Source organism: Falco peregrinus, chromosome 6, assembly GCF_023634155.1.
Source record: "Falco peregrinus isolate bFalPer1 chromosome 6, bFalPer1.pri, whole genome shotgun sequence".
Classification (NCBI taxonomy): domain Eukaryota; kingdom Metazoa; phylum Chordata; class Aves; order Falconiformes; family Falconidae; genus Falco; species Falco peregrinus.
The window spans coordinates 67289266-67301351 of record NC_073726.1 but is presented as its reverse complement, the minus strand read 5'-3'; the positions used below and the strand labels follow the sequence as shown (position 1 = coordinate 67301351).

The window sequence follows — 12086 nt, the reverse complement described above, 5'->3', positions numbered from 1 at the left end:
AACCAGGTAATCAGAGTAGTTTTATCCATGTAATTGAAGTTTTCATAGGATTGTATTATGGCTATATGACACTGGATGAGATGAAATTACTAGTGTTTGTCTCAAAAATATAAGTTATCTGTAAAATATGAATCTTGCACATGTGTTGATATAGAGTAATACATAACTGAGGTCTTGCTGGGTTGTTTTTAAAGGAACAAAGGCGTAACAGGTTAGCCAGGGAATTGCCTTCTGCCGTGCCACGAGACAAGGTAAGTAAATGTAGATTTCTGTTGATTCATTCATTTAAAGTTTAATGCATTCTTCTTTGATCCAATCTAAGTATTGGAAACGTCAATATGCTGTGCTAGTAACAGTCTTGGGAGCTCCCAAGTATTGACTGACTTCCTTCAATTTCATAAGATGAAGTAGAATGTTACCGTCTTCTAAAGATGCAGTTTTTGGCAGGTTTTATATCTGGGATTTCTGAAAACTTGCATGTAAATTTACATTAATATTACGATTATTTCTTGAATGTCATTTGAGGAAAGGCTTAAAATGCCTGCAGATGTTAAAGATGGAGTCAGAACATGCGTGCTTAAATTTATGGCTGAGACTGATTTCAAAACAAACAGGTGATTTAAATTCAATGAGCCAACATAGTGACTTGGTGGTTGGTGGTTTTTTGGTGTTTTATTTTAAAATTATTCTTAAAACTGCAGTTTATTGCAGTCTCAATTACTTTGGGAGAAGATGGTGGAGGTGGCATTTTCAATTGACTGTCATAATCCAGTCATGTGTTCTATCTCTGGAGCTTGCTTAGTTTTGCCAGGTTTTGGGATTAGTTCAATGACAAGTACGTACCTGCGTGGAAGAACCAAGTGTCATGGAAAACATTGCCTGGCTGTAGAAATGAATGGTCTGACACTCAGATGGAATTTTAGACAGTTAGATATTTAAAATATGTGAAGTATTCAGAATCCAAATATACAGAATATAGTTTAAACTCCTCACAGGTTGTAACAAGAGTTACTACAGCTGATAGAAATTGATTCATTAAGTTTGTTAGCTTAAGAAGTGAGACTAAGTTCCAGAACGGATCTACTGCCTTTAATCCGTGGAAGCCAACTGGTGGATGAACGGTGAATTTAAGGTAGCCATCTAGAGATCGCTTTCAGTGATCTTTGATCCTTCTCTTTCATTGGCTTCATATTTATGTCATCAGTATAGAGTTGAAATGAAATTGAAGGCCAGATAAATGCAAAGTCTCTTCACTGTCTTGGAGATGCTTTTCTCTTTTTTCTACTTACATTACTGTTTTGGTTACAAATTTAAAATATTTTCTGGATTTTTAAAGATGCTAGTAAAAGTGTATAAAATTTGCTAGGTAGATTTGGTGGTCTTCAGTTGAATTTTTCCCCCTCCCTGCATCTTTTACCTTCCTTAGTCTACTAAAGCTCCAGGTGCATTGCCACCTGCTTCCCAGGAGACTGTTACTGCTGCTTCTGCTGAGGCTGATGGCAAGGTCTGTCTTGATTTTTTTTTTTTTTTTCTATAAGCACTGCATGTACATTTCTGTTGTGGTGCATCGCAGATAGTACGGAAAGCAGTTGGTGTTTAGTGCTCTGTCACTGACACAGCATGCCCTACACAGTATAGACTGTGTCACTGCTGACACCAGTATTTGCAGTGACAGGTAAAGCTATGCCATTAGGTGGCAAAGTCACTGCTTTCTGTTTGAACTCTTGGTTGCAATGTGTTGTGATGCAAGTATGCAGCATAATTTGCCTCAAACAATAGTCAGTAGATTGTTTGGTGCAACAATGTTGTAATCAAAAGTGTCCAGCATGGTTGTTAAACTGCATGTTTTTAATGTGTTGACAGTTAAAGAAGGAGGACAGAAGATAAGCTAAAAATGTGAGTTTCCTGCTTCCTGCAGGGAATCTTTATAGGCTTTGTTCAGACTGAACCTCCTTTTCGTTGTTTCACATAATCGTTCAATCCTTGGTTTACTTATAATTGTGAAATGTATTTTACAGTGTTTTTTTACACTTCAGGTGTGCTGTCTGTTATGTTAAAATAAAGCTCATTACTGTAAAGACTTTTTTGCTAATTGCTTTCACTTGGAGTCAGAAAAGATGGGTAGTCACAAGTTTGTGTATTAAGAGTACTGAGAAGACTTACGCTTTCTGCTTCATTGCATATGCACATTCAGCTTCTAGTGCAAAGCTGCCATTTCTGTCCTGAACAAAGTAGTTTAAAAATCTAGTCAGTGGCAGATTTTTAACTAGTATTTTCTCAAGAGTTTTAGATACAGTTGCGATATGCTGCAGACATTAAAAAGAAGTCAAGAGCTACTGTGAGGATACTGTTTTGCCTTAAGAAGTTGCAGGAAGCTGCCAAATTTGGTTTAATTTGTGTTTCCCACAAAACCTGTTCTTTATCAGATGGTACATAACCCAACACTTTTTCTTAGGAAATAATGTAGCTTTGTTTCTGAAACTACTTTGGAGATACAGCAGGCTCCATAGTAATACTGAATGAGAGTGCCATAAGGATTTTTGCTATTTTGAATGGCTGTCTTGCAGTCCTAAGTAATGTAATGGAGCATTTCTCATCAATGGTTCTCTCTTATTAGCAGAAGTTGATTTGAATTCTTGTAGTGTATTTTTTTACAGCACCTCTGAGCAGTTGTACAATTCTAGTAAAATTTCTGATGTGGACAGTTTATCTGAGTTTCTTCCTACTATGCAACTGTTGGTATTCTGTTTGCCATGCTTTCTTTCTCACTCCTTTTTTTTAGACTCAAGATCAGCCTGTGGTGTTTCAATTGTAAATGCAATAGATAAATTTAGCTTATTTCCGCCTATATCCAAAACAAGACATAAGTAGTAGTAGTTTAGAGCTTTGTATGACTTCAAATGTTTTTCAAACAGCAATAGATTGTAAAGCACAGTAGTAAATAGGTACTAGGCTTATGGAAAGGTACAAAATAAAAAGCATTACTGTTCCACATAAAAATAAACTGTTTTGGTGTTTTTTAATACTGTTAGTATGTGATGGATGATGCTATCTACTAATACTTCTTTGGTCCAGTCATTCCTAATATTTAAGAGTTGGATGTTATGTCCCTTTGTCAGGAGATTACCGAGTCATTCTTTGTCTGGCACTTCCCAGAAACTGATCCTCTTTTCCAGAGGATGGAGATTTATTGTTCTGTTTTGATTTGGTATAAAAAAAGCCCTCCATAAATTGAGATCTGACAGCACAAATATGTTTGTAGCTGTAGTACCTGGAAACATAAATGTGCATATTTTTAAGCTGTTATTGTAAGAAACTTCAGTTCGTACTTAAATAAATACAATATATAATATAATAAATAAACTTAAATAAAATACCAAAGAATTTAAATTCAAGTTTTCTAAGAGCTGTGGTTATCTTCAAAACATACTTTCAGATCCTGATAGTATAGGCTGTACTGCTCCAGGGATGTATGGTAAAAGCGGTAAAAGCCAGATGATTCAGGAAGACCATTCTGTATTTCAGAAGTGCTGGGAGGCTTCTCTGTGTGGCATTTTCATACCATTATTAGGAAGAATACAAGTTTTGAAAGCTTTTGTTTTACTGGTACTTTGTGTCAGCTGTAAGCAGCAAAGAGAGAACAAAGGTGGAAAATGTAAAGAATAGAATAAAGGGAATATACATGTGAAGATCTCATTTTTATTGAGTCTTAACCTATAGCTCAGTAACAGTAGATTTGATCAGATACTGCTTTGCCATGCCCAAGTTCTAATTCTCCAACGTTTCTTCATTGTGCTGTTTGTGCAGGCTGCTCCTGGGCCAGGAGATACATCTCAGGAGCCTGGAACAGGCAACTGGAGAGGAATGCTGAAACCCTCAAAAGCAGAAGAGGTGTCTACAGAGGAAAAATCCAAGCCAGCTGCAGCCCTGCCTGCTAGTCCTCAGAAAGGACACGCTGTAAACCTATTAGATGTGGTGAGTCATGAAAGACAGATGCCTCCCCTTTGTACTTCAGGCTCAGGAAAGAAAACACCTGAATTCCAGATCTTGTAACTTTGCTAATATATGATATCTTTCTAAATAATTACCATTATAAGGACAGGGGGCTCTAGCCAGTCTCTTCTACTTCCTTCTTGCCCAGTCCTTCATCTTTTCTTCCGCACCCCTCCAGTTCCAGCCTATGATTTGGGATAACTGGCTTCCTTTCACAAGTTACTGTGCAAGTGAACTTCTTGTCTAGATCACTCTTTGTATAGAAACAAATCTCAGCTCATGTCTCAACTCAAATTCCTGCTCTCTTTTTGCTGAAGTTAGCGTTTTTATATTAAATAATCATTAAAGAAGAAAAAAACCCACTTAAGTTAAAAATAGATAGAGATGCTTTCAGTGTTTGGAAAGCTTAGTTCCTTTAGTGAGCTTTTAAAAAAAAAATAAAATTAGTAGTGATGTCCTGTGACCTTTGTCTTACAGGTCTGGATTTTGGCATGTCTCTAACTTTATTTCTGAAAAACTAGAGGTTTGTTTAAAGAGAGGTTACATCTATCAAACTGTCCGACTCAAAGAGCAATAGTTTATTTTAGACTCCACAGCTTGAGTTTTATTTACTTAAATAAATGAGCAGAATTAGTAAACTGAGATTGGTGGTTTTGCTTTGTTGTTTTTTTTTACATAGCCTGTACCCGTTGCACGCAAACTTTCTGCCCGTGAGCAACGAGACTGTGAAGTGATCGAACGACTTATTAAATCTTACTTCCTTATTGTCAGGAAGAACATTCAGGACAGGTAAAACTTTCTAGAAATGTTTAAGCCATACAAATGTTGTGATATCTCAAGAGTAATGTATATAATCTTGTTATTTTATCATGTTTGTATGTTTGTAAGCAGAGAGAAAATACAATTATTTTTTTTAGAAGGGGCAGCAGCAGTAAAACTTGACCCATCGCAGAATTAAGCAGCACTTGTTTTTTCTACTGGCTTGAGTTCTGTATTATATTCTGTATTATATTAAGTACAATGTTGAATTAATTATTTAGGAGATGCTTTTCTGGAGGATACTGCAATTCACATTGATGATGTGCAGCAACTAACTGGAATAAACTCTAGGTGCTGTGTAGACCTGACAGAACTTAGCTTTGCCATTCTGTTATTTCAAATGGGAAGGTGGAATAGAAACTACTGTGGCTAATATTTCTAGTACTGTAGGGATAGAAATGGCAGAAAAGTGATGTTTCTGCTGTGGGCAACTATGAAAAATGCCTTTAAAGTTGTGCTTAAAAATTGTCATACCTTTTTTTTTAAAATGAAGAATGATGTAAAACTTCGCTTGGCTTAAGTCTTTGTGGAAAGATGTAGCATTTTATATATATACACATATATGCACACACACATATGAATGAAAAGTTGGGGGAAATACAGGTATCTGGAAACTAGAGTTTAGAGCAAATTAACGAGCTCATAAAAGTTTTATTCTATCCAGTAAACTGATATTCTCCTCAATAAAATTTTTAGTTTTTCATGGCAGGGAATTGCCTTGCTTACCTTAATTTTACTGCAGTGTCAGTACTAGTAGCGTTACCTCCTTGCATACTCTAAACGATCCCTTCACATTCTTTGCAGTAAATAGGCATACATGAGGAAATAAATAAAATGCTATCTTAGGAATTATAGATTTGATTTATTAGGACATCCTCACCTAATTCAGAAATATTTTTAGGAGATACCTCTCAAAGATGGTACTCATGTCCATCCCATGTACCTGAAGAACTAATTCAGGCTCTTGCTTGGATGGTTTGGATGGTATCTGTACATACACAGTTTTGAACCAGAGTTTTGGGTTGCTTTCACTCTTCTAGCCAGGTGACTTCCAAAATATTCTAGGCTTCTTTCTTAAGCTTCCTTTTGGTAGAACTTGCAATGTATTGGCTTGAAAGGGGTATGTAAACTAAGTTACTTGAGTACTAATAGATGTATACGGTCTCATGATGATTTTCCGGAAGTCTTCCCACAACTGGCTAGTAAAGAACCACAAAGCAGCAAAATGTAGTAGTGGGAAAATTCCCAGACAAACTTGGGAGTATGATTCCAAAAGCTCAGATGTGTTGATGGATCTTTGTTGATCTTGGGTCTGGCTGTTTAGATTCGCATGACCCTTGTCAAGTTAATTCTGTAGTAACAGTTGTAGCACTGAGCAAAAACTCTTGATCTGCCCATGAAAACTATTTTGGTTTAAATCTAGGGCTATGGGCACATGGGAAGAGTGATGTGGTCAGTACTTACGGAGTCAGAACTGATCATATGTCAACTCCCAGTCTGCTTTAGTTGCGAAATACTGATGCTAAGAATTACACCAACAAGGTTGTCTTAATGGACGTTGTATTTCTCAGCTGGGAACAACCATCAGTATTTTTATTGTCAGGTACTGTCACTCTGATGAAATAACCTGAGGTGCACTAATTCAATTTTTGATTCTGTGTTCATATCCTCAGATTCTGGTACTGTGTTAGTATGATGAGTTTACCAATACTCATGTAAATATTTTCCCCCACTCTTTCAGAAAGTACTGCTACGCATATCCTAAGTCCCAAAGAAAATGAGGTTCAGCTATATTCAATACTTTGAATATTTTTTAAGGAGGCTTAGTGGCATGGAAATCAGCTAAGACAGTGGCTGCTTGTTGCCTTACAGATTCTATAGTGTCCTTCTGATGGACTGTTGTTGAGTCTTACTGGTTGCTGCCTGCCTCCATTCCAGACAAAGTCACACTTAAACTCTATTTGCACCTTAAATTGCTCTCATGTTATGCTCTCTGATAACAGAAATAATATGGCCCGTGTTTGAACAGTGATCCTGTTTTCAGTTCATCTGCTAAGTAAGATCAGATATATGAACTCTTTCCTTTCTCGTTCACATATTAAAAATTATTTTAGGGTTAAAATACTTAGCTTTTCATCATGGCTAGCAGAGTGGAGACTCAGGTTGGCCTCTAGTGAGCAAAGTAATTTATTCTTATTTTACTTTTTACACTGTATATTCATGTTCTTAACAATGGAGCTATCCTATTTGGAAGAAATCTAACAGCTCTTAAATTGTACAAGGTTCTGCATTCACTTGAGAGAAAAGGGTTTTTTATTTATGGTCATGGTAGATTCATGGTAGTTTAAGCCAAGGTTGTGTAGCTGTTTCCTCACACTGCATTCTTCAGTGTAGGGCAGACCTGGCTTTGAATAATTCTTTCTGAAGAAACAATCTTTATGTGCTTGCAGTGTGCCAAAGGCAGTGATGCATTTTCTGGTGAACCACGTGAAGGATACTCTTCAGAGTGAGCTGGTAGGCCAGCTGTATAAATCCTTGTTGTTGGATGACCTTCTGACGGAATCTGAGGACATGGCACAGCGCAGAAAAGAGGCAGCTGACATGCTAAAGGTATTAAAAAGATCAGGAGCTTGTGGGAGTAGTTAATTAAATCGAAACCATACAAATGTGAGATTTTTTTGAAAACTTGCCTTCAGTTTTTACTTTGCTGCTTTTTAAGAGTATGCCAGTCTATTTTCTCTCTGCTAGAGGAATTAAAAGCAGTATGTGATCAGAAAGTATTACATGGATTGAGTACTTGGGAAGACGTGTCTTAAACTGTATTTTGGGTGTAAAGCAGAAGCTGTAATCTGGTGTTATTTTCAATTATACATTTGGTTTTAATAATTTGCTTTTATTTAACTTCATAGTGTTCAGCAGTTCTCTTTTGGGGGATTAAGCTTACAGTGTTTTAAATGCTGTTCATCTGTATGCTTCACACAGAGCCTGCTGGCCAGTGGCAGGTGTATCTAAGACAGTACCCTGTAATGTGAACACTGGGAGTGTTATGACTTACTTATGATGACCTCATCTGTATCACAGTGCATTTGTGACATGTCTGTGCTGGAGAAGTCTTCGTTTCTTCATTGTTCAGTTATGTGGTATATCAGTGTCTGCATCAGCTGCACCAGAAATATGCCACTTTGCATTGAACTGCATAGAAGAGTTCCTCTGCCCATTCATCCCATTGACTGAAGAAGTAGCAAGAAGTGCTTCTCTCCTATATGCAGCGTGGTCAGACACTGCATGTTTGAGAGATGATACCCAGAGATACTGCTTGTCAAAGACCAACTGCAGCAAATTTAATCTTTGTTATCATATGATCAACATTTGAGTGAAGGGAATGGTCTGCTAACAGTCTTTGAAACTATAAACTTCATAGGGCCAAGCTCATAGCTTGGATTTCTCCAAACTGAAGTAAGAATTTAAATAATGTTTAGTATTAGCTGGTATTCTGAGCTTTTAATTTTGCAAAGTGTGGCAGGCTAGACTGTAATGAGTACATCAGAATGCTGAAAGTGATACAAAATAGGTGCAGTTTCTCTTATTTTGAGGAAGGTTTAAAGCATTAAAACTGTGTGATGAAAAACGTCTGCCCTTCTTGAGCATTTATTTATAAATACAAAATGTTAAGACAAACAGGTGTTAATGGGAATATGTGAGAATACAGAAGTTGCTCAAAACTATGACAATGAGCTTTTTCTGCTTCAAACTGGAAGTTGTTTCCAATTTTTAATTCTTAAGTCTAGAGAAGCGATTTAATGACACCTATGCTAAGTTTTATCATTACCTTTGCTTTGTAGTATTTGCCAGTTGCATAATCTTTTGCAGATGGAAGGCTTCAGAGTTGTTAATCAGTGGTGTGTAGGTTGATACCACTCCTTTCATCATGAAAATGATTTGCTTTTATTGTATCTTTAACACTGTACTTCCTAGACTACTGCTGCTGAGAAATCTCTTCAGAAAAACTAAATAACTGGCTTTTCCATCTTTCTGTGTGCAGGCCCTGCAGCGAGCCAGTCAGATCATTGCAGAGATTCGCGAGACACATCTTTGGTGAAGACTCTACCAGCCACACTATTTATATGCATTGGAGGTTACATTGACTTGAAAATTGCTAGGCATGGTATACGGAGTAGAATTTTTATTTATGAACTCTTGTCTGTGTACTGCAACTGTGTAAATTTGCTCATGTAAAGACAGTTGGTTTGATTTGCAAACAGAAAAATATGCTGCATTTTGCAAAATAAGTCATATTTAATCCACATAATAAATGGCTCTAAATGTTTCCTTACCAGCTTTCTGGTGCAAATTAAAGCAGACCAAGTCTACTGTCTCAGTGACAGTCTCATTTAAACTTGGAGAAAAAACATTAAAGTTCCAGTGCCTGACTTGCTAAACAGGTTGCCTGTGGTTAAGATGGACGGTGTAGTCTTGTGGCATAGTTTTAAGCTGCTTTTACAATAGAAGTTTAAATACTGTGAAGAGAAGAGAGCACCGAGTATTTTCTTTCATGAATATATTGCATGCACAATGACAGATGGAGGTATCAATTTTATAGCACACTAGAGTTGTCTACCGTATTACTATGTGTGTGTGTGTCCCCATTTTCCCCCCAAATGTTAAAGCTGCAGACAAAAATCTGAACTTCATTTAATGGAGTATCACATAGGAAGAATTAGCCTGGAGCTTGCGAACAGTAACAGCCTACTGAAAGGTGGGTGCAAAGTTATTCATGTGCACTGGAGCTTGTGTGTAAACGCTGGGGATTGTAATCAGGTACAAGAACACCTTCCCCTTCCTCCCCACTGGGACCAAGCCCCTGGACCATCCAATAGTATGTTTGTTCTGGCAGAATTGAAAAATAAAACTGATTTCAAAACTGTAATGGGATAATAAGTGTTTCTTTTAAAAACAGATTAAGCTGGCCAGGGAGAAGGGGATCCCCACAACTTTGTCCAGATTTTGGAATGTATGACAGTATGACAGAAAGTCTGTGGGACTAGAATTATTTATACCAGAGATTACAGTTATTACTTTCTTTTGAGGAAACCTTACTGTGCTGGAAGTAGCAGTGCGCTGCCTTTTTTTTTTTTTTTTAGGACAATCTTAAAGTTAGGGAATTTTTGGTTGGAAATAAAGTTGATGAGTTACTTTCTTCTGATTATAATCCATACAGATAAATATTGTTCACACTAGCCTTTAAAAAGTAAACATTATAATTTTATGAATGCAAATGTATTTCAACTCCAGCCAGCACATTTGCATGTACTTTTCAAGCAGATTCACTTTTTTGTATCAAGTAAAAATGTTTGCTATGGTGTTGCTGATTATTTATCTTTAACACAACTTGCATGAAAAACAGGATGCTGCTGTTAACATCCATGGCTTGCTTTTAAGATACTGGGCCAATATAGTGAAGTTTTTATTACCATATTCAGTTCCTTCCCCATTTCATCAGTTAACAGAAATGGAATTCCTTTTGTAAGCTGCCAAAGACAGAAAATCAAAAAACATAAGACCTCAGTTTAAAAGAAGGTCTATTTAAAAATGTATTTTTCTCATGGTAATCTTCAGTTTGGCACCAGTATTAAGCACAAGGTGTTACATCTGACAGATGCAGCTTTTGGATACTTTATGCATGACCCAAAATAATTCACGCAGAACACAGAAATACATGCTATATTTTTAAACAGCCTAAAAAAGTCATGATATATGCACTATATATAATGAATACAAAGGAAGTAACTTCAACTTCTTGCATTGTATCCAGGAGTGGTAGTTCTCAGATTTAAGAAATGTGACTGTAGTGAAGTACAAGCCACTTTTCCAATCAATTCTGATGAACAGTGAAAGCTATTAAAAGTTTTGTTAGAAGCATTACATTTGTTTGGAATTCACCTGACACCTCTCGCCCTTTTACTTTCCACATCTAAGTAGCAGTGTGTTTTCAGCAAGGTAGAGCTGCCTGTAAGGGAACTGCTACCTGAGCTTTAACTCTTAAGTTCAGTCAACAGTCTCTTGTGAAGAAGTATCTGACTTGTAAATTCTGAAACGTTGCATAAAGCAAATCAATTCCATTTATTTAAGGAATTCCTGCAAGTGATAACTGGCTCTTTAATGTTATGTTAAATTTCCACTGTTAATTTTGGGATTTAAAATGTTACGACTTTTTTTTGTTTAAGCTTCACAAAAATTTCCAATATGGTAATGTTTTGAGTGCCAAGAAATGAACTTGATTTGTAATCTTTAATGCAAGTCTTTAAAAATCTATGCTGTAACAATCCTGTTATTTAATAAACAGATAATACACAAAACTAATTATTCCAGAAATACTTTTAACTAACTTGTAGTTCAGGTAAGGACTTAGAAGTTAACAGTACAACTACCTGTTATTTGCACAGCCTTAGGGATGTTTGCGTTTGTCCTCATGCAGTTCTACAGTGTTAGTTCTAGTATAGTTGTGTAATAGTGTAGACAGGCTGCTATTGGCTATTAATGGTTTTTAAACAATCTATCTGGAATTGAACTAAAATACTTAAAATGCTACTGTTGCTTCCACCATTAAAAGAAATTATGGGGAAATATAGAAAAAAGCCTAATGAAGGCACCAACAGAAAAATTCCTAGAATCAGCAATGGTTTACTAATGTCTTCTAGTCCACCTTATTTAAACTTGGAATATTCTTGTCATCAATGCACAAATCTCAGCTAACTTAAAATAACTTGTTATCCAGTGCAGCACACAATCATGGGGGAGAAAAACCACTGTAGCTAAGTTTAGATCAGTAAATGTTTGACATTAATACCTGACCTATGTGGTACTACTGTAAATAAAACATAGTATCCCTATGTGAACAGTTTGTCAATAAATTACTTGGGGTTTTTAGTGGCCAGTTTCAGATTTCACTTAATGGAACAGATAGGTAAGAGGGGGGATGTCTGTGTGATTCAAACTGTATTCTGAGGCAAATAAATCTTATGTAAAACTTGCCTTTATTCTATGTCTTATGGAGGCATATGCCTTATGACTTTGAAAGATGCCAAACTGAATATTGCAAACTCGGGTCCCTGCTTTGTGGAACAGAGCAGGGGAAACAACCTGCCAATCTGTTGTGCCCCTACTGGTAACTTGAATTGAGGGGTTCCCTGCCCCCCCCCCCCCCCCCCTTAAATCTTTTCAATATGACAGTGATTTGCTAGCTAGTGTTTTCTGTAGATACTGAAGATCTCAAA

General features: G+C 36.6%; 1 protein-coding gene across 5 annotated transcripts in view; it reads left to right on the top strand.

The window, feature by feature from the left end:
- DNM1L (dynamin 1 like) overlaps positions 1 to 9739 on the top strand; it is a 39271-nt gene extending 29532 nt beyond the window's left edge. For 3 of the 5 annotated variants that reach the window (XM_055807193.1, XM_055807194.1, XM_055807197.1), the window contains 6 exons: positions 195 to 251; positions 1427 to 1504; positions 3808 to 3975; positions 4673 to 4782; positions 7263 to 7422; positions 8855 to 9739. In XM_055807193.1, coding sequence (XP_055663168.1) covers positions 195 to 251; positions 1427 to 1504; positions 3808 to 3975; positions 4673 to 4782; positions 7263 to 7422; positions 8855 to 8911 — 630 coding nt within the window. In that variant the 3' untranslated portion in view covers positions 8912 to 9739. The remainder of the gene's footprint in view (positions 1 to 194; positions 252 to 1426; positions 1505 to 3807; positions 3976 to 4672; positions 4783 to 7262; positions 7423 to 8854) is intronic. The other 2 variants (XM_055807196.1, XM_055807195.1) reach the window with 1 other exon arrangement.
- Positions 9740 to 12086: the final 2347 nt, after the last annotated feature.